General features: G+C 37.3%; 2 protein-coding genes across 3 annotated transcripts in view; both read left to right on the forward strand.

Annotated features, from left to right (window-relative positions):
* CBFB (core-binding factor subunit beta) overlaps positions 1-27,546 on the forward strand; it is a 47,825-nt gene that overhangs the window by 10,476 nt on the left and 9,803 nt on the right. Inside the window, exons 4-5 of one of the 2 annotated variants that reach the window (XM_027978038.2) lie at positions 13,543-13,659; positions 23,795-23,921. In XM_027978038.2, the coding sequence (XP_027833839.1) occupies positions 13,543-13,659; positions 23,795-23,921 (244 nt within the window). The remainder of the gene's footprint in view (positions 1-13,542; positions 13,660-23,794; positions 23,922-27,546) is intronic. The other variant, XM_027978037.2, reaches the window with a different exon arrangement.
* Positions 13,666-23,908, forward strand: LOC105606369 (protein-serine O-palmitoleoyltransferase porcupine-like). The gene is made up of 2 exons (XM_042231763.2): positions 13,666-15,301; positions 23,795-23,908. Exon 1 carries the CDS (start codon positions 13,907-13,909, stop codon positions 15,257-15,259), a length of 1,353 nt encoding a protein of 450 aa, XP_042087697.1. The 5' UTR covers positions 13,666-13,906; the 3' UTR covers positions 15,260-15,301; positions 23,795-23,908.

Genomic DNA, 27,546 nt, shown 5'->3' on the forward strand with positions numbered 1-27,546 from the left:
TTCTTGTGTGAAATTTTTGTTGGATCAAGCAACACCCTGTTCCTTTGATCTTTCCTCTTGGAACTTACTTCCAATTAATTTTTATTTCAAACAAATGCAAATGGTTATGGTTGACCATAAGTTATTAGTCTTGAGTGGTCAGATTAATGGTTTTTGCATGCATTTTGTGTTTTTTAAAGCCTCCTTAGATTTTAAAATAAATGATTATGCTTACTGCATAATCCTAGTTTGTGAGCATGAAGTTAGAGGGTATGAAAATCTTATAAACTGAAGAAATTATAGTGCTATTGTTTGTTTTCTATTTTTTCTATGGAAATTGAATACACTATCTAATTTTATCCAGATATACTACATGTGGTCCCAGAAAAAGAGGTTAAACTTTCTATAGTTTTTGCATTGCTATTTATTACTTATAATTTTAACTGATAGATAACAGTAGCAGACATTGGTAGTAGTTATAAAGTGGCATTAGAGCAGTTAACTTTTAAACTTTTTGATAAGTTATATGTTTTACTTATTTTTCTTTTCTGAACATTCATACTTAAAAAATCTTTTTATCATTCATTTTCATCAGCATAAAATAACAAAGCAATTTAATAGCCTTTGATTTAACGAATGAAGACAAAAACTCTTAACTTTAAATGTCTTCAGAGTTCTGTAACTGCTGCTTCTGGAGCGGTTTGCTTATTTGCCTGCAGAATCTTTGTCCCAAAATAAATATTGTGTCTGTTTATATACCATCCATAATTTGGCAGAGTTTAGAGCACTCTCTTTAGCTTTGAGAAATTCCTATTCAAGCTCAGAAGCAAGTTTCTTTCCCTCCTTAGACAGCCCAGTCACTCCAAATAAAAGAGATCTGTGGTAACGCTTTGGAATGTGGTTTTCCCCAAGAGAAACTGAGGCAACTTTACAACTAGCTTGTCAGATACAGACTTTTAAGTGCTTCAGTTCAACTAAAATATTAAGTATATTTTCTAGCGCTTAGTGCTAGATTTAGTGCACTGAAATAAGTAATCTGGGCTTTTTAGAAAAGTTTTATTTCAACAATTTTTAAATCCAGGAAGAGTTGACTGACTTCATGAATAAATAATAATGTTTAAAAATTAGAATTTATAGTACCTTCCAGTTAGAGTTACATTAATTTACATATATGATAAATGCCTCTCTGAAGTATTTGAAGATAATATATTCTTTTTTTCCCCTCTTCTCTCTTTTCTTCCAGTTTTACTGAGATAGAATTAATATACAGCCCTCATCTTTTCCCCTTTTCTTGAATTGCATTGTTTGCCTGGATTTACCTTTTAGTGTGAAGTGTAGTCTTGGCCATATCTTAAGTTATATTTTCCAAGTTAGAAAAGTCAGAATAGTATGTCTGAGAGAAACATCCTTAATCTTCCCCCTTTTTGTTTCTACTTCTTACCCCAATATTTTTGAGTGATTAATTCAAACACTACAAGGATAAAGACGTTATCAACTAAAGAAATCAGTTTTTGAGAAGGGCTGCTATGTCTCAGTTTTACTGTTTCTCATTATAATTGATTTTTCTCAGTTGTCATTATTGAGATATGATTTATATACAGTAGAATTCACCTATTTAAGATAAACAATTCAGTGACAAATGTGTGCAGTCAGTGGTGTGATTACCACCACAATAAAGATACAGACTATTTCCATAACCTCAGAACGTGCCCTCCTGTGCTTTGCCGCCAGTCCTCCCGTCCCTAGCCCAGGCACCCATTGTCTGCTTTCTGTTACATACTCTCTTATCTTTTCTTGTTACTGAGCAGTGTTCCATTGTGTGAATCTGCTGCATTTTGTTTATCCATTTAACAGCTGATGGCCATCTGAGTTATTTCGCCTTGGTTTGGCTACTATGCTGCTTTGAATGTTTATACCCGAGTCTCTTATGTGGACATTTATTCTCATTTCTCTTGAGTAGATAGATACATAGGACTAAAATTGGTGGCTAGTTAATTTCATGAATATGAACTTTTTAAGAAAGTGCCATTGTTAATCGCTCAGTCGTGTCTGACTCTTTGCAACCCGATGAACTGTGGCCCACCAGGCTTCTCTGTCCATGGAATTCTCCAGGCAAGAATACTGGAGTGGGGTGCCATTCTCTTCTCCAGGGGATCTTCCTAACCCAGGGATTGAACCCAGGTCTCCTGCATTGCAGGTAGATTCTTTACTGTCTGAGCCACCAAACTTCTCCAAAGTGGCTTTGCAATTTTGCATTCCAGCTAGCCATCTATGAGAGTTTCAGCTACTTCACATCTTTACTAATACTTGGTACTGTCAGTCTTTTTTTATTTTAGCCATTTTTGTGAGTTTGTAGTGGTATCTCATTTTGGTTTTAATTTGCCTCTCCCTGTTGACTTAATGATGTTCAGTATGTTTTATGTGCTTGTTTGCCATTTGATGAGGTGTCTGTACAGATTCTTTGCCTATTTTTTGATATCAAATTATTATTGAGATGTAGGAGCTTTTTTATATATTAAATACATGTGCTTTATCAGATATTTTTGCAATTGAAGTTTTATTATGAGTCACATTTAAAGTAGAGATAGCCTAAAATATTATATTAGGAAGTATAAATACAGATTTTTGTCAAAACTGCCTCTAATGTAGTAATTTTGGCCTCCTTCGATTATGCCTCTCAACTTAAAAAATCTCTTAATTTTTAAACACAAAAATTTTTTGACTAGGGTTGTGTGGCATATAGGATCTTAGTTCCCCTACCAGGGATTGAACCCACCACTTCTACATTGAAAGCCCAGGGCCTTAACCACTGGACCGCCAGGGAAGTCCCTTGATGTGCTTTTGGGTGTTTGTTTGTTTCTTTGGGCTTGTTGTTTTGTTTTGTTTATTATGTTTAAAATGCACATCACATAAAATTTACCATTTCATCTATAACTATACAGTTCAGTATCATTAAGTATATTAAAATTCATGCTGTTGTCATCTTCCTTATACTAAAACTCTGTACCCATTAACCACTAACTCTCCTTTCTCCTGTGTCTCCAGCGCCTGACAGTTGCCTTTCTACTTTCTGTCCTTGGTAATTTAATTCCTCTAGGTACCTCATGTAAGTGGAATCATCATCCATAACCTACCTCTTAGAGAACCGTTGTTAACGTTTTGTTGTATTGCCATTCTTATTTTTTCTGTGTATATTTAAATTGTAAAACAAAATTATTCTATTTGATATGGCATTAACTTTTTATCTTTGGATTTTCGGCACATCTTATTAATAATTGATCTTAATGAATAGAAAAATCAGCAGTAAATAGATACCTTTGTATAAGAGAGAAGCAACAGAATGATTATCAGTGTTAATTCTTGGAATAAGAAAGTAAGAAATACGGATGTGGGTGTATCTAGTGAGCACACATGCAGTATTCATTCACCTAGGAAACCTTTGCAGATCTAGGAAACAGTAGACAGTCAATACTGTACACATGGCAGTCATAAAAAATCTCTGCTACAGAAAACTTTGAGCTTTCTAGTACAGGCATTTTAGGGGGCAGAAAATGTTTATTAATTATCTCTGAGTATATGGGACTCCCTTTGCTACTGTGTACTCTAATTTTCTCATTTAAGAATTAGAATAGTAATAGCAAACAGTTCTGTAGCACTGGCTTTGTGCCAGGTACTGTTTTCATTGATACAAAGACAGATACTTTTATTATCTCCTTTTTACTGGTAGGAAAGCATTTGTAAGTCTTAATGCTACTTAGTTTGAGCAGGTTCTGAGACTTTATTTCTCTGACATCACTTCCTTGATACTTAGTTTTCTGCAGAAGAATAGAAGCCACAGACCAGCTAACTGCCTCATGCTAGAGACAGTGATTTGGTGAGGAGTTTAATGATTGTTACCTTTTATGAAGGTATACAATGTAAGTAGTTAGAAGTTATTATCTACTCTGAGCTTTCCAGTTTAGGCTGGGCTTTCCCAAATTGATGTATATTTAGGAACAAAGAATTTAAAATAATGCTTAAAATGTGCCTTTGCCAGTGAAACGGTGCTTTTCAGACTTTCAATATGACTTTCCTGTGCCGTACTGTGTGTTCTAAGAAGAAAATGGCCAAGTCTGGGAATGATCGGCAGGTGGTTTTTATGGGGGAAAACATTTTTTCCATGTATACAGTCAACATAAGCCCTTTTGTGTTTTAAAACTTTAAATATGAAGGCAGATTAATCTTCAGATTAAAACAGAAGTGTAGCCTAGGAACGTGACTTCAGCTTTTCCATTAGAATTTAGATGTTTTCAAATAAACAAAATATTCTGCCCATATTAAATGATAATTTTTAATAAATGTCTGCCTCTCTTACAGAATATTGTTTTTTTGTTTTTTTGGTTGTTTTTTTTTCAGAATATTGTTTTAAATAATGGGTCTTCAGGAGAACCCTTCTAAATTTTTGGAGGGTATTGCTTATTCCAGCTTTTCAGTCCTGACTTGCCTTTCATTTGCTATCCAGAACAATGCTGCTGGGCTTTTTTCTTTTTTTCAATTGTAGTAAATTCATATAGAATTCACCATCTTACACATCTGTTCAATTCGGTGGTTTTTAATATATACACAGAGTGCAACCTTCATCACCACTATCAAATTCAGAACATTTTCAGAACTCTGGACTGTTTAAAATATGTTTTGATCTTCTGCAGACTAGTTTTCGTCTTGATCACCACCACTAGTGCCAGATGATTTATATCCTCAGTAATTCACTTAATCCTGCACTAGAGTGAATGAAATCTTTTATTTGATATTGGAACGCGTCTGGTGATAGCTTGATTTCACAGCTGAGGAAACGGGAGCCCAGAGAGGCTAACTAAATCTTCAGTAGTCATGTAATCTGTCTCCTAGGAAGAGCCAGCATCCAGACCCAGGTCTTTTACCCAAGAGTCTGTGTTGTTTGCAGTTTACCACATTGCTGCTAATAATGATTAGGTAAGTTGCTAGAAACTTCACATATCACCTTCGAAAGTTATTTTAGCCCACCAAGTTGTTATTCCCATTAGAGTCAGTATTTTAACATGGTCATTTTTGACCTCATTTTGATGACTTCAGAACAACCTTTAACTTCCATCTTTTTCCTTTCAACGTTTAACTTTTCTTGAATTGTTTTTCTAACTTAAGGCTGCTTTCTTTATATTCTCTGATTTTAGGCTCACCATGACCTGCCTCCTTTTTATATCCTTCCATAACTCTTTTCTGGAGAAAGTGAAAGTGAAGTGGCTCAGTCGTTTCCGACTCTTTGCGACCCCATGGACAGTAGCCTACCAGGCTCTTACGTCCATGGGATTTTCCAGGCAAGAATACTGGAGTGGGTTGCTACTTGCTTCTCCAGGAGATCTTCCCGACCCAGGGATTGAACCCGGGTCTCCCTCTTTGTAGACAGACGCTTTACCATCTGAGCCAAGGGAACGGCAGTCCACTCCAGTATTCTTCCCTGGAGAATCCCATGGACAGAGAACCTTGGTGGGTTAGAGTCCATGGGGTCGCAAAAAGTCAGACACACCTGAGCGACTAATGCAAGCGTATAACTCTTTTCATCTTATAAAAGAAACTCTATACCCATTAAATAGTAATTCCCTATTCCTTGACTCCTCCTTCCCCTTGTTCCTGGCAGCCGCTCTTCTTTCTCTGTGATTTTTACTACATAGCTCTTATAAGTGTTTGTACATACAGTATTTGTCTTTTAGAAGTTCTCAATATTGATTTGGATGTTAATTCCTTAATAAGTATGTGGTTTGTAAATATTTTCTCCCATTCTGTGTGTTGCCTTTTTACCCTATTGATAATATCTTTTGATGTACAAATTTTAAAAATTTTAATGAAGTCCAGCTTATCTACTTTTATTGTTGTTATCTGTGTCCTTGGTGTCATCCTCAAGAAATCATTGTTTAGATCCAGTGTCATGAAGCTTTTTTCCTTGGTTCTAAGAGTTTTATAGTTTTAGGTCTAAATAATTAGGTCTTTGGTCTATTTTGAAGTAATTTTTGTATGTAATATTAGGTGAGGGTCCAGCTTCATTCACTTGCTTCTGGATATCTGTTTTCCTAGCACCATTTATTAAAAGGACTCTTCTTTCACTATTGAATGGTCTCTGCACCCTTGTCAAAAATCATTTGACCACACATGAGGGTTTATTTCTGGGCATTCTACTCTAGTCCATTAGTCTGTATGTCTTTATGCCAATACTATACCATTTTGATTAATGAAACTTTGTAGTAAGTTTTGAAATCAGAAAGTATGAGTCCTCAAGTTACCTTCTTTCAAGATTGTTTGGCTTTTCAGGTCCCTGTATCTTTATTTTTCCTTTCTTTTTATGTGTTTTTATCCATTTTCCATATGACTTTTAGGATGCCATTTTCTGTTTGGTTAAATATCCATTTATTGAGTGTGCACCTGCGTGTGTGCATGCACACGTTTGCTTGCTTAATCTTTTAAGTTCCAGGCACATTTATATTAATCTGTGTTATGATTTCTATAAGATGTACTGTTTTCTGTTTGAACTGTAAGAAGTAGATTGGTAAATTACATTAAATCACTATAGAAGAATCTGTTTTTTTTTAACACTTGCATGCAACCCAAGTATGATTCAGAGGCAAGTGAGATTGAATGACTGTAATGATTATCCAGCAGGCAGGCAGCTGACTGTGCATTTCTAAATGGAGAGGAACATGTGACTAAAGGAGGATGAGTCAGAACCAAGTATCTTCTAAAGGAATCTGTTAAAGAGACTACATAAATGATTACAACTAACAAGCAAGGGATACACACTTCCTTTGTGAAGTATCTTGTTTTCCTGGGTGCCCATGGCCATCCCAGTATTAATAGTTATCTGCTGATGCTATTGGTATGGTCAGCTATTCATTGTCTCAAAAAAAAAAAGTTGTTTCTTTCCCTTGGAAAGAGAACACTATGTAAAATTTTAGTGGAAGTATTTTGTGTAAGTTTCTGTGGTGCTTTATGTTTCATAAGCTTATAGACATTGGTTTAATTTTTGTCACCTGTGAAAGAGGTGTGATTATTGATTTTATATGTGAGAAATTGGGAGACTTATTAATAATCTTAAATTATTTATCTCAAATACAGTGTTAAAACTAAAATTTAAATCCAGGTTTTATCTGATTCTAAAGCACATTTAATTTTTACTCTTCCCATGCTGTCTTGGAGTTAAGCATAGTGATAATATTCCTTTTCTTTAAAAAATAATTAGAGTTTAGTCTCCTAATTTATGGTAGTTGTCTTCTATAAAGTCCCTGCAAACACATGACCTATTTATAAGAGGAAAATTCACACTTACTGCTAAAAAAAAAATGCCTTCCCCCAATTATTAGCCAGTTCACTCCCTCTGCCAACGTATTAGAACCTGGTATCTCTCCTCATACACATTATTAGAATTTTTATTAAAATTTTTTTTCTTCCATTTAAAGATAGTTATATTGTTTTATTTTAATATTTTTAGCCATTTTATTTGTTTCAAACTACTTTTTTAATTTTTTTTTGCTTATTCCATTGTTTCTGGCTGTCACAGCACTGCTGCATGTATATTGATTGCATTGTTGCATGTCTTAATATCTGTGAAGTGAAGTGAAGTGGCTCAGTCGTGTCTGACTCTTTGCGACCCCATGGACTGTAGCCCACCAGGCTTCTCCATCCATGGAATTTTCCAGGCATGAGTACTGGAGTGGGTTGCCATTTCTTTCTCCAGGGAATCTTCCCAACCCAGGGATTGAACCCGGGTCTCCCGAATTGCGGGCAGAGGCTTTACCATCTGAGCCACCAGGGAATCTCCTTAATTTCTAAAGGAGAAATTTAATATCTAATATCTAAATATCTAAAGGGCAGAATATACTTCCTTATATTTTCTTGGATAGTCTGATCCTTTTGTGTGCATTATAGACTTAGCCCTCAAATTCCAGAAAACATTATTTTGAGATTATACTGAAATTTTGTTAAAAAAAGGATTACTTTGAGGTTAAACTGGCATTGGTACTCTTACATTAAAGAACATGACATCTTGTTTTTCAAGTCCTTTTCTGTGTTTTAAAAATTAGGTATTTTCTTCTTACAGAACCTACCTCTTTCTTATTATATTTATTGTTAGTGGATACTTTTAATGCTATTTTAAAATAAGGACTTTTAAAATTTTCTAAATAGTTACTATTGTAACATAGGAAACTTGTTGGATTTTGTATATTTTTTATAACTAGTCATTTTATTGAGCACATTAATTCACTTGGTTTTTTTGTTAAATATTATAGATTTTTCAGGTAGATAATCTTCAGATATTATGTCCTGGTTGTATTTCTAGTCCACTTTGTTAGAACTGTGGTCTTTAAAAGAAGATTGCAAAGCTCCTGGATCCAGCTCCTAACAATTTTATCACTGTCAATGGAACATTCCATTAATCTTAAGAGTTATTTGAGTCACACTTAAATGTAATAGCTGAATTCAGTCTTAATTTTTACAGTTCTTTTTGTATATATTCAGCTCTTCCTTTGGAGAAGGAAATGGCAACCCACTCCAGTGTTCTTGCCTGGAGAATCTCAGGGATGGCAGAGCCTGGTGGGCTGCCGTCTCTGGGGTCGCACAGAATCGGACACGACTGAAGTGACTTAGCAGTAGCAGCGGCTCTTCCCTATTACAGACTTTAAGATAACTGGTGTTGGAATTTTTCAGGAAGGTGGTGGGATATGAATTTTTAAAAATTCATCATGTATTTCCCTCTAACCTTATGATAACTACCCTTTACAAAATGACAGGTAATAAACATCTGTTGAATAGGTGAATCTTTTCAAATTGAAATTATAGGGAAGCTATAAGAAAAGCATTTCTTAATTCCAGCTATCTTTCTATCCTTCTGGTAATCATCATTCAGTTATTTACTGAGGGCTTAAGGAGTAGTGATCATTTCGTCACTCCAAATCTTTGTTGTGACGAGACAGAGGATCGAGGAACATATACTTGGGTGACACTTGCGTGACAATTTCTTCCACTGTTTTCCCTAACATCTCATTTTATAGACCAAAGTCACCAGTGTTTGAGCTCTGACAGTTTACTGCGAGGAAGTGAAATATTCTTTCCAATTGAAATGGGTTTTTTGAGAGTGAAGTTTCTGCTTCTTGCTTTAGCAATAGCTTTGGCACTTGATTTCCATGTATATTGATGTTACGTTACAGCTCAGTACTGGTGTGCATGGAAATCTTTGCAAATTTACAGTTATTCTGTTTTAGTTATCTTGAAATAACATTCTTTAGAAACACTCAACAGAGGGAACTCTCTCTGCTGTCCCTCTGTACTCTCAGTTTCTGTTGCCTCTCTAACTACCTAGGAGGTATTGTAGAAGAAAGGACAATTGAAGTTGCCACTGCTTATTCCAAATTTAGATACCCACAGAAAAGAGACTCCAGACTGTCAGATAGAACAGTTTTATACAGGTTGATAAATGGAAAGGTATCTCAAGTTCGCTCATATCCTTACTCAGACTCTTGCATTTCAAAACCCAGGGTAACTAATGTTTAGCTGCTGAAGTAGTTTGGTCCCTTTACTAAAGGAAATGAGATTTATCATCTCGTAAGCTGTGAGCTGCAGAGACATTGGTGTCTGTGAGGGAAGGGGAAGTTGCATTTTTACTATCATAGTTGTATCCTTTTCCCCTTATACATCCTTTCAAGAATTTGGTGAAAGCATTAGACTTCTTTAGAAAAATACATATGGACACAAACATACATTTTTATACAGAATTTTGAGATGTTTCTTGTCTTCTTGAAACTTATCCATAAACCCAAACTCATGTAGGTTGTCTGAACTCCAGACTAAATTCCTGCTTTAAATAAGAGCATTGCTAAATGTTATGAGTGACAGAAGATCCTGTAACATGATATTTTGAAGTTTTATGTAGCCAACAAAGGAGAAATTTTTACAAGGAGGCCTGTAACTTAACCTTTAGCCACTAGGCTCTTTGCATGCTTTCCTCTTTGTTCATAGCCTGCTCTGCTGGATTCTTCCCTTCTACATAGCATCTAAAAAGTTGAATTGCCTCAGGTTCTTCATGGGTCTCTTCTCTCCTACTTATTGTTGCTTGAGTAATCTCTTCTGTACCCTTGAATTGAAACACCACAGTGTTGTTGATGGCTGTGTGTATGTTAGTTGCTCAGTCATGTCTGACTCTTTTGCAATCCCATGAACTATAGCCCACCAGGCTCCTCTGTCCATGGAATTCTCTAAGCAAGAATACTGGAGTGGGTTGCCACTTCCTTCTCCAGGGGATCTTCCAGACCCAGGGGTTGAACCTGGATGTCCTGCACTGCAGGTGGATTCTTTACCATCTGAGCCACCAGGGGAGCCTTGGTGATAGCTGCCAGATCTGTATCTTCAACCGGTATCTCTTCGCAGAGTGCCAGAATCCCACATGCAGCTGCCTGCCCAGAAATCACTGTTCACATGTCTCAGATGTCGCCTGTGTGACAGATAATAAAACTTACCATGACTATGTTTTATAATTACTCGGTTGAGATATAATTCATAGAGCATGCAATTCACCCTGCACTAAATTAAAAAAAATTCAGGAATTTTTAGCATATTCACAGAACTGTGCAGCTATCACCACTCTCATTCCAAAACATCTTCATCACCCTAAAAAGAAATCACGTACTTATTAACGGTCACTCATTTCCACCGCTCCCCATACCCTCCCTGCCCCCCGCGTCCCCCCACCCCAGCTCCATCCCCTGGAAACCACTGATCTTTCCTATCTCTGTATTTGCCTGCTCTGGATAGTTCATGGAAATGGAATCGTAGTTTGTGGCCTTTTTCTGGTTTCTTTCATTTAGCATACTATTTTCAAGGTTCATCCATGTTGTAGTGTGCATCACTACTTTATTCCTTTTTAATGGCTGAGTGGTATTCTGTTAATGGATAATGCCATGGTTGGTTCATACATATTTTTGTTGAAGCTTTACTGCTACAGTGATGTGGAATTTAAAGCTATAGAACGTGAAAATTAAGTGATACCATGTGTAATTTGAATTGAAATAGCATTACAAATACTGGTACTTAGAACTTGAGCTGATTTTTAAAAATGTGCGATACTTTTGTGCTCATGCTGGGTCGTGTCTGACTCTTTGTGACACCAACTGTAGCCCCCCAAGCACCCTCTGTCCATGGAATTTTCCAGGCAAGAATAGTGGAGTGGGTTGCCATTTCCTATAATTGTAATACTTTTACCTTATTTCCAAAAGAATGCAAAATGTGAGGCTACGGTCACTTTTAACTTTCTGTGAAGTCTTAAGCATATCCTCCTGATATTTTACTTTTGGAAAGATAAGCAAGCTATTGTTATTTTTGTGTGTGATTAGCTGAATACCCATTTTAAAGGCTTTACAGAATCCATTTTATATAAAACATTTAATTATTCTAGGACAGTGGTTTAAACCTAAGGTCATATTCTAATACATTTTCTTTTCACAGTTTGAAGTGAACCATCATTACTTTGAGTAAAAAAAATGTCTGAATGTTCTAATGACATTATTAAATTACATTACAAAATGCCAAACTGTTGAGTTTTATTTTCTTCGTACTTCGACGTTTGTTATTCATGAATGTATGAAAGTACCAAACATTTACTTTAAAGGTCTACACATAAAACTGTATTTAAATGTGAACATCTAAATAAATCACAGGATCATCTAAATATTATTTTAAATTACAATTCCAGGCATTAGCCTTGATTATGAACTGTAGCCATTTTCTGAACTCATTTAGGAATTTTCCAAGGCAGATCAGTGGTTTTCTTAGTCATGAGAGAACTTTTATAAAAGAGTAATAAATCAGCTTTAAAAAAAAATTGGTAATTTCATAACGAAAATATTTCTTGATGGAAGTTAGTTTGAATAAGTTAGGTTATGGAATCTTTGAATTTAAAAGATGTGAGTCACTGATAAAGACTGTATAATCTGATCATAAAATTGACCTTTCTCTCCTGTTAAATGAGAATCATCTTTATGTTTAGTGTGAGAATTTAAAATAATGAGGTGGACTGACAGTTGAAATGCCGTACTGGGTAGCACCCTCTTCTCTGCTGGAAAGAGTAAATGGGAATCTTGATTAGTAAATGTGGTAAGTCAAGTTATGTTGATAGGCAATTCAGAGAGTTATTGTAGCTTTAGTGAGGTATTATGCATGAGGTTGTCACAGTCACTTGTTCAATTAGGTGTACACCACTGGAGTTTTAAATTCACAATGTGGAAGGGAATTCACAGTGTGCACTTATCAGAACAGAAGGAAATGTGTGGTTAAACGGTTTCAGCTATAACTGTAGACTGTTTCCCTTGGTCCACGTGGGAGGAGAAATGGAACCTAATGTTTTTTACTTTTTTTCCAATATCAGTAGAAATTGACTCAGCATGGTTTATGGGAGCCCTTAACAGGAAAAATAGTTGTGTTTAGTAGTGGAGGGAAATGACATAAATATGTGCTAAGAAGGCATAAGTCCTCTAGGTTTTATTTTACAGGTGCTTCAGTAGTCATTTTTCTTGCATATTTATAGTTACTGACAGTTCTGCTAAACCTCTCTAAAAACAAGAGTGCCTCAAGATTGTTTTGTTGAAGAAACTGCTGAATTGATGAAAGAAAAAGGTGTTTTCAGCTTTTTCCTCTTTTATTTTTTCTTACTGTATCGCAGTAAAATACTCACCTCAAGATAATAACATCATCCATCTTTCATCAAGATGATCCATCCTTTGTTGGTGGATCCTTAATTGCTTGAGAACAATTATATTTTCAGGCAATATGAAAATTGATTTGGTGATCAAAATGAAAGTGACTTAAATTTGGAAATCATGCCTAAACTGACTTTTGCTCAAGGGTTATTTACTTGAAACATATGTGTTATATGCATAAGTAAGTGTTGTACCAGTTAAGGTTCTTTGGCTAAAAGCAATAGAAATCAACTCTGGCTAACTTAAGTTTAAAAAAAAAAGAAGAAGAAGGAAAAAGAAGCAGCGTTACTTAACAGAAATCTATGAGGTAGGTCATAAGATGGAAAGGAAAGAAGAGCCTGACCCTGGGTGGCTTCAGGTATCCGAATAGAAACAGTGCATTCTCTTCAGGAGCTAGTGAATTCCAATTGTTGTACATCTACATGTCTTTCTAATCAAGATTCAAAAATTAAGGCAAAGTACCTGAATGTCCCAGCTTCAGCTGCAAGAGAAATGATGTCTACTTCAAGCATCATCTTACTACAAACAGTTTTTACAAAATCTGTGAAACTTCCTTTTAAAAATAATCTAGAAAAATTGTGACTAGAAATAAAGTCCTGGTAAGCCAGATTAATTTAATGTATAGAACATAGTCAGAGGCTGTGCTTTGTATACTTTCCTGCAATTCTTAATTTTATCATTGTATTTAATCCCCCCTCCCCACCCCACCCCCCCTGCAAAGAAAACCAGTTTTCATAAGTAAGCTTATCCTTTGTTTCTTATGTGTCTGATGGCTCATCATGGATTTTCATCCTTCTTTTCTGTGTCTTAGGTATATTTGAAGGCTCCCATGATTCTCAATGGAGTCTGTGTTATCTGGAAGGGCTGGATTGATCTCCAGAGACTGGATGGTATGGGCTGCCTGGAGTTTGATGAGGAGCGAGCCCAGGTAGGGTGACTTCAGGCTTTACTGACTGTGGTCCCTATATTTATCCCTAATCTTGCCTTTGTCTGGAGATCTATTTTACCCAGTCTCTAAGAGTAACTATACAGTGCTGCCCTGGGAGCTTCAGTAGTCCCAGCCTTGCAGCTGGTTGGGGAGGCTTCCCAGTGGTGGCAGTGGTGTGTCCCTGGCCCCCTGGACTGCAGCTTCTTTACTGCCAAGTCACCTGTTCATCCATCCGTGGCGGTCCACAATGGCCACTTTCAGCCGCCAGGAGTTTTTCCAGCAGCTCCTGCAGGACTGTCTCCTGCCTACTGCCCAGCAGGGCCTTGACCAGATCTGGCTGCTCCTTGCCGTCTGTCTCGCCTGCCGCCTCCTCTGGAGGCTCAGATTGCCATCCTACCTGAAGCACGCAAGTACCGTGGCAGGTGGGTTCTTCAGCCTCTACCACTTCTTTGAGCTGCATGTGGTCTGGGTCATGCTGCTCAGCCTTCTGTGCTACCTCGTGCTGTTCCTCTGCCGACATTCCTCCCATCGAGGCGTCTTCATCTCCATCACCATCCTCGCCTACCTGCTCATGGGTGAGACGTACATGGTGGACACTGTGGCGTGGCACAGGATGCGAGGGGCCCAGATGATCGTGGCTATGAAGGCAGTGTCTCTGGGCTTTGACTTGGATCGGGGTGAGGTGAGCATGGTGCCCTCACCCGTGGAGTTCATGGGCTACCTCTGCTTTGTGGGCACTGTCATCTTTGGGCCCTGGATATCCTTCCACAGGTACTTAGAGGCCGTCCAAGGCCGCCCACTGAGCTGCCGGTGGCTGCAGAAGGTGGCCCAGAGCCTGTTGCTGGCCCTTCTGTGCCTGGTGCTGTCCACCTGTGTGGGCCCCTATCTCTTCCCCTACTTCATCCCCCTCGATGGTGACCCCCTCCTTCGCAAGTGGCTGCGAGCCTATGAGAGTGCCGTCTCCTTCCGCTTCAGCAACTATTTTGTGGGCTTTCTATCCGAGGCCACAGCCACGTTGGCAGGGAGTGGCTTCACCAAGGAGAAGGATCACCTGGAATGGGACCTGACGGTCTCTAAGCCACTGAACGTGGAGCTGCCCCGGTCCATGGTGGAAGTTGTCACAAGCTGGAACCTGCCTATGTCTTGCTGGCTAAATAACTATGTTTTCAAGAATGCTCTCCACCTGGGGACCTTCTCAGCTGTGCTGGTCACCTATACAGCCAGCGCCCTCCTGCACGGCTTTAGCTTCCACCTGGCTGCGGTGCTGCTGTCTCTGGCGTTTATCACTTACGTGGAGCACATCCTCCGAAAGCGCTTGGCTCGGATACTCAGTGCCTGCATCTTGTCGAGAAGGTGCCCACCAGACTGTTCGCACCAGTATCGTTTGGGCCTGGGGGTGCGAGCCTTAAACCTGCTCTTTGGGGCCCTGGCCATCTTCCACCTGGCCTACCTGGGCTCCCTGTTTGATGTTGATGTGGACGACACCACAGAGGAGCAGGGCTACGGCATGGCATACACGGTCCACAAGTGGTCAGAGCTCAGCTGGGCCAGTCACTGGGTCACTTTTGGATGCTGGATCTTCTACTGTCTCATAGGCTGAGACACATCTGAGGCAGCTCCCTCAAGAACCCTCCTCAGAGTGGTGGGTATGAGGGAAGGCCCTCTCTCTAATTTTTGATCCTTCTCCATTCTTCACGCTGCCCCCATACCCCTACACACACACACACACACATCATCTCCATACCTTCCAACAATCCCCACTTCCACCATAGGACGGGAAGGGAGTGGTCCCCGCTGGGGCCTAGAGGTGGGGAGAGCCTAGGGAAGCAGAGAACAGGAGATCCAGGGCCTTCATGCCTGCCTTGTCTCTTTGTATATACAGTTTGTTATTATCAAGTAAATTCGGAAGTTTTTTTTTTTTTAAGAGTAAGTATAGAAAATCTCATGTTCTCATAATATTGAGGAATTCTGAAGAGACTGAGACTCAGGATTTGGTCCCGGTTTGGGAAAAGGTTTTCCTTCAATGGTTTTAAATTGCGTCAGATTACCACTGTGTGCTTAGTGGTGCACTTCAAAGTGTAATAGATGGTTCTGTTTAATATTTGCTCTGGATCTTTGGCACATTTTGAGGGGAGGGAACCCAGTTTAAAATAAAATGTAACAGCAGCAGTTTTGAAACAGCTGAATGAGGAGCTTGGCAAGTTCTCCTTCCAAAAAAGCAATTATTAAACTTAACAAAATTGTAAACAAGCAAAAACCCATTTAAGGTCTCTGAAAATTAACCAAAGGACATATATTGAGAGGCATTTATTCGAACAAAGCTAGTGAATTTCAGTATAAACAGTGATGATGGTCGAGCATGTTAGGAGATGCTCCTATCTCCTCCCTCAGCTCTGATTCCTCAAGTTCTACTCTGGGCACGCCATGAGGACTGGCAGCTCTGTTGTCCTGTCAGAGGGAGCTGACTTTATTTAGAGCAGCACTTGGAAAAACACATTCCCAGGGCTGTTACTGAAAACAATAGCAGTCTCTGTGGCAGACAGTCTGGGAAAGCGAATGTTGCAGGGAACAAGAAATGGCAGACTGGCCAGAAATTTATTGGGGAAATCTAGGGAAAGAGATAGCTAAAGTGAGCCCTACTATTCATATCACACTTAGCTCTTAGGGTCCAAAAGGCTGTGTACATGTACAGGGCTATGCCTATTCAGGAGAGGACAGAGGACCCTTGAAAGCTACTGGCCCCTGACTGACTGCAAGGTAGGCTGATCAACTACCTACACTTTGAAAGTATCCATCCAAGCCACACACAGACCCCATGGCAAAGGATTTGAAAGCCTTCTGGCTCAAGGTGTTGAAGCAAAACCTCTGACCAGTCATTGGCTGACCACTAAGTTATGCTGACCTGGGACAGTCCCTTAGAAAGCAAGGCTTAAAAAGAAGGGGAAAAAAAAACCAGTGACATCAGAGTTTGGACACTGATGGGGAAACAGACTCCAGAAAATTAGGCAAGTCACTAGTGGACAAACAGGAAACAGGCAACATGAATCTGTAAGCAGGGTCAGAATTTTGATTTGCTACTAATTTAGAGTATTTCATTTGAAATAGCCAGTTTTTAACAGGAAATTCTAAGACATGAAAATAAGCACAAAAGTATGACTGTTATTCAGGGGAAGGCAAGCAATAGAAATTTGGAGGGAGCTCAGTGGCAAATGATGGTTCCTAGTAACAAAAGAAGCAGTTTTTCAGTGTATTCAAAGAACTAAAGGAAAAATTCTTCCTTTTGCCAATGACTCTTCAAAGAGAGTATTAATAAAGAGATTTGGGACTTCCCTCGTCCAGTGGTTAAGACTCTCTGTTGCCAATGCAGAGGGTGTGGGTTCGATCCCTGGTTGGGAAACTTAAGATCCCACATACCGTGCAGTGCAGCCAAAATAGGTTTTTTTTTAAGGGATAAATATATCTAAATTTTTAAAAGGAATCAAATAGAAATTCTAGAATTTGAAAAGTACAATGACTGAATGAAAAATTCAGACTCAGGATTTGAGATGGCAAAAGAATTAGTGAACTTGAACACAGGTTAATGGAGGTTATCCAGTCTCAAGAACAGAAACCAGAAAGAAAAAAACAATCAGTATCAGAGACGGTAGACGCCAGCACACAGAACAGCATGCATGTAATGAAAGTCCCAGATGGAGAGGAGAGAAAGAAAGGAGCAGAAAATGTGTTTTAAGAAATAGCTGAAATTTTCTAAATTTGATTAAAAATATTCATCCCCATGTCCAAGAAGTTTAATGAACTTTAAGAAGGATAAACAGAAAGAAATCTACACCTAGATACATCATAGCCAAACCTGCAAAAGGGATGCCTGATTACATGCAGGTGAGTCACAGAAAGATTAACAGCTGATTTACTTCTGTAATTATGGGGGCCAGAACATGTCAGTATATTATTATTAGACGGTGTTAATTTTTCAGTTGTTTAATATTAGTCCACTTAATGAAGTTAAAATGATGGCATGAATAAAAAGGAGCTCTCTTTTTGTTAGTTCTGTTCTCCTCTTTCCATGTTGTTGTCCATATATAGAAATGTAGGAATTGTCTCCTTAAGAGATCAAAAAAATTAAATCTTCCTATTAAAAAAATTCAGATTCAGAGTTAAAATTCTTAGGAAAGAATCTCTGCTACTTTGATTTCCACAGTGATAAGGAATATTTAATTCTTTCAGAAAAATAGTAAATAATTGGCAATTTAGAAGGCTGTTTTTGCAAAAAGTGATTAACAGCAGACTGAATTTATACAAGGGGGAATTGAGTTGACGTCTAAAACTGAAATATAAAATGATAGGTACAAACTTTAAGTTTAACCCACAGTATTTTCCGTACTTAGAGTTTCCCAGGTTTTGTTGCCCTGGTCCACAGATTGGGTTTTATTGCTATAAAGTGTCATCTACTGTGATAGAAAACTAATATAATAATAGGTCTTTCATAATATAAAAATTTTAAAGCAGGGGATGCCAACCATCAGCACTTCTGGAGCTTTCACCATCCCAAATCTTCTGGAAGATAATAAAAAAAAGTAAAAACGCAATATAGTATAGAAGTTAGGAGTAGGAGCTTCTTGGTCATAGAACTGTGATTCCTGGCCCCACCACTTACCAGCTATTGTCAACAGCGTATTTGTGTTAACCCTAAGTTAGTACTTTGAAGCCTCAGCTTCCAGTATGACTGTGTTTGGAGATAGGGCCTTTATGGAGTATGCTCTTGTTGTTTAATCACTAGATTGTGTCTGACTCTTTTGCAGCCCCATGGACTGTAGCCCTCCAGGCTCCTCTGTCTGTGGGGTTTTCCAGCCAAGAATAGAATGGGTTGCCATTTCCTTCTCAAGGGTATTTTCCTGACCCCGGGATCAAACCTGCATTTCGTGTATTGGCAGATGGATTCTTTTACCACTGAGCCACCAGTGAAGCCCCCTTATGGGGTTGATTAAGGTTAAATGAGGTCCGAAGAGTGGAGTCCCGATGTGATAGGATTAGTGTCCTGATAAGAAACACAGAAGAGAGCTAGCTTGCTTATTCTCTCTGTCATGTGAGAACAAAATTCTCTAACAGTTGGCTGAGGTACCTGGTAAGCTAAGAGAGAAACAGAGGATAGTCACAACTCCATTTAAAAAAATTAAATTGTGTAAGTATTTCCGCTGAAATATTTTCACAGGTATTGTCTTTTTGCCTTTGTTCATAGTATCTTTGACAAACATTGGCAAGAATATGGAAAAACAGTTGGTGTGTTGTTTGATTACATAAAGTTGACAAAACATTTGGAAAACTGGCAATAAATACTAAAATTGCACATGTGTGTATGTGTGATCCAATAATTCTTTTCTGAGGCTTGGTATGCAGTAGAAATGAATGTATGTGTGTGTATATATATTCATCAAGATATACATACTAGGACATTTATAACAGCATTATTGGTTAATAGCCAGGAACTAAATAAACTGCCCAAATGCCCACTAAACAGTCAAATTGGTAAATTGCATGTTCACACAGAGAAATACAATGAAAATGAAAAACTACAACTAACCTACCAAAGAGTGAATTTCACAAATATATTAAGGGTATTAAACCACATGCTATATGAATACGTTTATATATCAAAGTACAAAAATAAGTAAAACTAATATTACATGGTGTTAAAAAGAACGGTAGTGATTTATCCTTGGGAGAGGAGGCTAGTTACTGGAATGGAGGAGAAGACGACTTCCAAGATGCTGGTAATGTTGTGTTTCTTCATGTGGCTTTTAGTTAAACAGCAGGTTCAGTTTCTGAAAATTCATCAAGCTATCTCTTAGGACAGGGCTGTCCAGTAGAATTCAAATGTGAGCCACATTATGTAATTTAAATTTTTCTACAAGTCATATTTTTTAAAGTTTTTTTAATTACTAACTTTTGCATTTTATTTATCCCAGTATATTCAGAATATTATCATTTGAACATAAAGTGGATATAAACATCTATTGAGACATTTTTCCTTTTTTTGGCAGTAAGTACTTGAAACCCAGTGTGTTTTCCACTTATTCAAATTAGCAACATTTCAAGTATGCAGTACTCACATGGCTAGAGGCTGTGCTACTGAACAACACAGCCCTAAGATATGTACTATTTTGTGTGTGTAATATACTTCAATAAAGTGTTTTGAAAGTTTCCCACAATTAAGATATTTCTGAGTACAGTTGTATAAACTCACAATTGAATCATGTTTGCTGATTGTATTTTCACTTCATTTTCTGTAATGTGTAAGGGGTAAATTTCAGTGTTGTTTTCCTATGTTTGATTTTCAATAATTGCAATTCTCTGAAAGCTGGAAAAACTGAAAAATTTGGCACTTCACCATTGAGTACTTTGATCAGAGATTTCCAGCTAATTTTGAACAAAATATAGCTAAAAGGACTCATTCACAGGAATCAAACAAAAAAAACAATGCCCTTTTAGGAACTAGGTTGATATCAGAGAAGTTCTTCAAAGGCTCAAATTTTTTAAATCCAAAGTGCTTGTGTAATGTCATGTGAATTTTTTGTGTCTTCAGCATCAGCTTTGTCACAGATTTTATAGTTCAGCCACTTTAACTGTGAATACATGGATATATTTGTAATTCATGCAACTCTGATGTCCAGTTGATTGATAGAATTCCTCGATACTTTGGAAAATAATTGTTTGGGTAACAATTATGAATTACTTGTGTACCACAACTAATTCCTAGTAAGTTTCTATTTCATCGTTTTAAAAATTCACCAAGAATATTATTATTTATACAGTGTTTAAATGTTTGTTGCACTGTTTGTATTTGTATTAGCAGTTAAAGAACTGACAGCTTTGTCTTCGTTGTTGTACTTTTTAAATTAATTTAGCGGTCACAAAAATGTTGCACCTTCAATATAATGACTTTCCAAAAGTTCTATTTTGATTCTATAATAAGGATAGAAAAATTTAGCCATTATTGGGATGAATAGATTTTTCTATTTAAAGTACCTGATGACACTGATGTAAAACTGGTACCCTAAAGCCTTTTGCAGGGTTTTTCTTTCAGCAAAGGCAACAGGCAAACAGCTTTGCTTTTTGTATGTGCACAAGAATGTGAGTGAAAATTTAGAAGAGTCGTTTGATTTAAATAAAGTTATGTTCTACAGAGTGGTGTTAAATGTACCGTTTGCAGCTGCACATGCTAAATTGTCGCCTTTGAAGTATATGTTGATGCTTCTTCAGCAGATTTATTTCTTTTGGTTTTCATGTGATCAGTGATAATCATCCTGGTCCCCACAGAGAATAGGAAATGTCATTATTTTGTACAGATTATGCGTTCATCATCAGCTTTCTTGGATACGAATTTGATTCTTAATTTTTCATTTAATACATACATCTGTTTTTTAAATTCATTGAACAGAAAGGTGAGTATTACCAAACTGTAAAATAAATACAGTTGTAGATTTAGCTATACAATAAAGCCAAAATCAACATAGCAAGAATGGTTAAGAATAGTCTTATTTGTATGCTCTGTGAGAGCACTGCTAGACTTTTTTCCCATGTGGGTTTCACAAACACCCAACTACTCTTGATGATGACCCCACCTGATTGCTTTGTGCAGACTGTGGTATAGACTGTGGAGTAACAGATTAGTATAGCAGGTAGCTGGTGGGGACCGGAGCGCTGAAAGCCTCTCCCACGACTCCCTGAGTCTGGCTGGTGTTAGTTGTCCCTATCTGTTTTAGCGTACTTTATGGGTGAGTGCAGTTTTATCAGCAAGTACTCTTTATACTATCCTTGAAAGGGAGGTGTTATTTAAGTTCCCACCAGGAAACGATCAAAATAACATGGGTCGCTGATTGTCTTTCAGTTTAACCGTTTATTAAAGTGTAGACACTGTTCATTATGCATACATTTCACATCTTACTAGAAAAGATGAAGCTGGAATTATAGGTAGAGAGCTACCAAATCTCTCTTGGCTTTTTTTACTACAAATAATGGTAATAATTGCTTTTTATTTTAATAAGGTAAAAACCTATGATCCTTGCTAAAATACACATTAGTGGCTAATAACTGCCTTAGGGAGTTAGATTACATCTCATATGCTCTCATTTTATCTTTCAAGTCTTCTCTACTGTATTCAGTCACAACTGGTAATTATTTATTGATTTTTGTAATTATTTGTTCATTGTCCACCTGCCCTACTAGACCAGAAACTGTGCGGAAAAGCATTGATTGTTCCCACTCATTGCATACATGGCACGCAGCACAGTGACTTGGGCATCATAAAGACTCACTGGACATTTGTGGAATAAATGAAATTAAGTGAATGAATACACAGAACAGAAGGGATATCCTGTTATCAGCAGACATGTTCTAGTTGATACCTAACTAAGAGAAAACCCTGAGGAGTTGGGAATAGTGTTCTTTTGTGGGTGTCTCTGCCTTATACATTACATTCTGAGAATACAGTTGGTACATATAGTCATGTGTAGTCATATGTATAAATTTTGTCTGTCCAGAAGTGCTTATAAAAGGATAGGATTTATTGAATGTTATCAGGTAGTGCACTTAAATTTTTTTTATGTTATTTAATCTCATGAAGTATTAGGGCTATGTGCATTCTTCATGAGAGTTTACTGAGGCTTAGAAAATGAAATACTCCTGGGTCACAAAGCTAGTAAATGCATCATAAGAGTGGAAACTTGCTCACACTTTTCCGTTTTGTTTAGTCAGTGAAAATGACAAGTATTGAACACCCCTACTAACATAGCCAAATAAAGGATTTAGCATCCAGAATAAGATACCGGCGGTATGCAGTTCAGGCCCGGTATAGCACATATTCCTGGGGGCTGTGGGTCCTTTCATTTTTCCTGCTGCACTGTGCTCAATGTGTATGGTTTAGTATTATGTGTGCAAGATGGATGCTGTATCTCTGGTCATTGCATCAGTTCCCAGGGAGAAGGAAAGGTGACATGTCTCCTAAATGACTCTTAGAAGCCCCATCAGGTGACTTACACTTCTATATCATTGGCTCGAGCATTGTTACCTGGGCGCCCGTTCCTGCAGTGAAGCTGAGGCAGTTGAATATTGACTTTTTTGGTTGTGTTTTCGATATTTTAATTCCATCAACTGTGCATTGAAAGTTCTAGTGTTGAGACGTATGTGGCTGCAAACAGTGAGGGAGCTTTAAATTGGGGGTTATTATGGTCAGGTTGTGCTTTAGAAGGCATGCTCTGATGGCTGTATTATGGCTTGGGGGATGACAGAATGGAAGCAGTAAGTAGCTGCAGTAATTTAGTGAGAGTCCTTAGGAGCCTGAACCAGCAAAATGTTTGAAGGAATGAAAAGGAGACTAAAATGATTCAAAAAATAGGTCACATGGATAGGATTTGGTGGTTGATTGGATCTGTAAAGATAAGAGGAGAGTAAAGTGTCAAAAAGGCAGTTCAGGTTCCCAGCTGAAATGAGTGAGTGGTGCTGCCATCCAGACTAAAGTAGAGAGGGCGAGTTTAAATTGGTTGCCTTTTAGACACAAGAAGTTTGAGGTATCTGGGTTTCCTTCATGTACAGATCTTGATTCATCCATTGGGAAAGGATTCAGGTAGATTTGTTACATGTTACAAATAATTTTCCTTGATAATATCCCTTGGAATTTTCTTTTTGTTGCCTAGAAGTTTCTAACATTTGTACAATCAATTCTGTTAATACTCTCTTCTATATTTCTGGCTTCAGTATTATAATTAGAGCATCCAGCCTGTCTTATCCCCACACTGTAGAAGTATCTACTAATTTCTTTTTCCTTATACTCCCATGTCTTAAATATTGACTTGATTAGGATTTTATTTTGGTGAATAGGATGAGGTAAGGACAGAAAGGGGAAGAGCATTTTCATTTGTTAGAATGTGATTGAATGTGACTACGATTTCCAGGATGTTATATTAGCACACGAAAATAATGAGGTTTTCTTGGAGAAGTTGCTCTGATGTTTTTTTATGGCTTTGATGTTTTGAGAAATCTTATGTTCCTTTCTTTCAAAAAATAAATCACCCCCCCAATTTTAATTTTTTGATTTTATAAGTCAAAATTAAAATACCTATTTCATGTTTTCTTATGACAGCAGGAGGATGCCTTAGCCCAGCAGGCCTTTGAAGAGGCCCGAAGAAGGACACGTGAATTTGAAGACCGAGACAGGTCTCATCGGGAGGAAATGGAGGTGAGAGTTTCACAGCTGCTGGCAGTAACTGGTTAGTACTTTCCCCCAAACTCTCAGGCTCTATTTGTGATGTTTGTGCATAATGTTTTTAAGTAGTTTAATGTCTTTCATTTTTAAAAAGTGATGCTCTGTGACTTCCATGTTTATTAAATGTAATTGCTATAAAAAACTTTAGTCTTAATTTTAAGGTTGTACATGAATTCCTCATTTATTGATCTTTCTAAAAATCATTTACTGAAAGGTATATTTTCTATTCATTGATCCAAATATCTGCTTTTGTCTTAAATGTCTTTTAGATTTTTGTGTAAAAACTATCTTATGTTATAGAATATATATTTTTAGAACATTATTAAAATGTTTGGGGAAAACATTTTCCACTTTTCTGTAAATATTTTGGCTTGATATTGTAACATTTAATTTTCAGTTCTCTGTATAGTCTCTTTACTAGAGGAGAATTGAATACTTTCGAACTACTACAAAGAATGGAATTAACTTAGACTATTTTTATTAAAATCTTTTTGTGATAAAGTGAAATAGACACCAAATTGACACCAAAAAAATATGTAGCTTAATTATTGGAAGGCTAACACTCTTACAACCATCGAGATATTTTTTTTTTAATGTGACATTTACCCAGGTGTTCCCACCTCCATGCATCTGTTTAGTTACGACCTTATCTTTCTGCTCGAAAGTAGTCATTGCCTCAGTATTTGTAGTAATCACTTCCTTGTGTCTTTTTACAGTTTTATTACCCATGTCTGCTTCAGTCCTAAACATTCATATTTAGTCTTGTCCAGGACTTAAAGTTGATATGACTATCAACTAAATAGAATAATTTCCAGGCATTAGAAAGTGTTCTGAAAACTGGTTGCACAAAAGTGTGAATGTGCTTACTTAATACTACTGAACTACTTAAACTACTTAAAGATGGTTAAAGTGTCATTTTTATGTTATTTTACATATATTTTTCCATGTTAAAAACATTTTTTAAGTCAGTGTTATATGATAGAGAAAATTTGTTGTTTTTCCATGCACAAAATTATATGTACACTATTTAAATTAGCATAAAAGTGTGTGTATGTGTTTGTGTACACAAAGACAGTGGTTAAGATCCCAGACCCTGGAGCCAGATAGCAAGCTCTGAATCTGACTGCCGCTTTGTCACCTCTGATAACGTGTTTCACTTTTCTGTAACTGAGTTTTCTCATCTGTAATCGTGCCTATCTCATACGTTCATCATAAAGATTAAATGAGTAAATATTAATACATGTGAAAGCACCTTTACAGAATGTGGCACTGACTAGGTGTCAGCTGACATTATTGGTATTACTTCATATATATGTTTGTTAAAATATTTTCTAAGGGAATTCACTAGTGGTCCAGTTGTTAGGACTCCGTGCTTTCACAGCCAAGGGCCCAGGTTCAATCCCTGGTTGGAGAATTAAGATCTCGCAAGTCATGTGGCATGGCCATATATATATAACAAAAAACCAAGTCTACTTAGTGCTTAGTGTATGAAACAGAATTATCATTTAATGGTTGATATTTCCTTTTGTCAGTGAGTAAATCGATGTAATTGGCTGATAGCGACTGATGATGACCTCGAAAATACTTTTCTAGCGGGGGGGGGGGGGGGGCGGGGAGACAGGAGGGATGTCATGCAGTAGTACATTTTTTTCCTTTGAAGCTTTTGCAATTCTTGGAATCAAACTTTCCGTGGCATTTTCTTCGAGGATACTTGTTTCTGTAATAGTAAGAAGTTTTCAGTGTGTAATATGCATTTGTTATCTGAACCTTTTTGCTCATGCTGTTTGTTCCTTGACTGAGAATTTACTCTTCTGCATATTCAAGGTCCAGCTCAAGTGTTATCTGTCAATCGCTTCTCTGATCTTCTTAATCATAATTAGCCCTTCTACTTTGTAATTTCCAGAGCTCTTCTTATTTCTATTACTGTTGTTATTGAACAGTATGTTAGAACAATTAAAAACTTGTCTGTCCTCCATTGTAGTACGATCCCCAGTGAAATGGGGTCCCTGGTGTTTTGACCATGGCAGTACAGAGGAAGGGCGCTCACATCTGCCTTTGCCTGGGGGTTCACTTGCAGGGTTTTGAAGGAGGAATGTGAACTTGCCAGCAGGACAAGCTGGGGAAAGCATTCTGGACAGATGGAGCAATGTGCAAAGGAGTGAAGGACTAAGAGATCTTAGCATGTCAAAGAATGGGTCAGTCTTTCCGGAACAAACTAACATAGCTTTAAAGGAACATCAGAATCATTTTATAAAAAGTGCTGCCCAGCTACATTATATTTGAAGAAAAGCGACTTGACAGCTGTTGGAATAGTTAATTAGAATTTTTTTTGTATGTGATTTGCTTTACATAAAATTTTAGATTAATTGAGGCTAAGAATTGTCTTCTCTAAAATGTTAGTTTAATAGTTCTTATAAATAATGTTTCTTGAAGAAGAACATGTTGATGTGAGAATTTATATGTGTGAGTTTGTATATGAACAAAAAAACAGTGATATTTTTGTTGCTAAATATGTCAAATAATTTCTTTCTCAGATAGATAGTTTCCAGTGAGTTTTATGTTAGTGATTGAGCACATGGGCTTTGTAGTCACCTGGTTCATCAATTGCCAACCTCTCTCATGTCTGTTTTATCAGAGAAATTGTTGTGAGAATTAAATGGGAAAATGCTTATAAGGCACTTGGTGTGTATGTATGCTCTCAGTAAATAATAGCTCTAAAGTACTTCTTAGCACTAAAAGCTCTACCACAGTGCTGGTTGCAGTTAATTGAATTATCTGGCTAACAAGAACATCCTTTTCGTTCTCTATAAAGTGTATTGGGGCACTTTCCCTGCATTATGACCTAAAGCGTAGAGAAAATGGCTTGGTTTCCATCAATGATTTAAGATCCTGTAGTCCCTTATGGCAGTAATTTAAGAAGTCAGTTCTTGTAGAGAACTGTCATCTAGAAAATTGGGCTGGAGACTCCAGAGTTCGCACTGGCCGTCTCTTAGGGGAGTTTTGGGTATGCATGTCTTTTGGCACTTTGTGAATGTGTATTTTTCTTCCCTTTAAAAAAAAAAAATTCGTAACAAATTCCTGATGTCAGCTTATTTCTTGTAGTTTACCTCCTGTTTTCTGAAAGGAGAGCACTGGAGAAAAATACTGTGGTTCTCCCCCTCCCCACCCCGTAATTCAGATATCTGTAAGAGGATCTTAAAAAATATAATCAAACATTCTTTTTGTTTTTAATTTTGTTTTTTAAAAAGTAACAATTTTATGAAAAATGGGTTTTTTACATTCACCTGGATTAAGTTATTATTTTCATTTCAAGAAACTGAGACTCTGAGAAAAATTGACTTTGTGTCTTTCAAATAGTTGGTTAATGAAGGGAAGAGTGAAGACTTAAACCAGTTTCCTAAGCAGAAGTTTTCCACCAGTACAGACTAGCACTGGGAAATGAATTTCCACATCACCCACAAAGATGATTAAGTTGAAAAATAAAATCTCCCAGAAGAGGTCAGAAACCGTTTTGCCTGAAAAAGAAAAAACTGAGGAAGAAAAGAATAATAAGGATTCTAGTGGGTGGTCCTGACGCCTGACTGGAGACCAGGGCCAAGGAGCAGCGGTAAACTCGTGGGTGGCAGTAA

This window comes from Ovis aries, chromosome 14 (assembly GCF_016772045.2).
Source record: "Ovis aries strain OAR_USU_Benz2616 breed Rambouillet chromosome 14, ARS-UI_Ramb_v3.0, whole genome shotgun sequence".
In the NCBI taxonomy this organism is placed as follows: domain Eukaryota; kingdom Metazoa; phylum Chordata; class Mammalia; order Artiodactyla; family Bovidae; genus Ovis; species Ovis aries.

What these genes read in the sequence shown, in the direction of transcription:
- LOC105606369 (XM_042231763.2), top strand. Translation starts at nt 13,907, where the DNA reads ATGGCCACTTTCAGCCGCCAGGAGTTTTTCCAGCAGCTCCTGCAGGAC.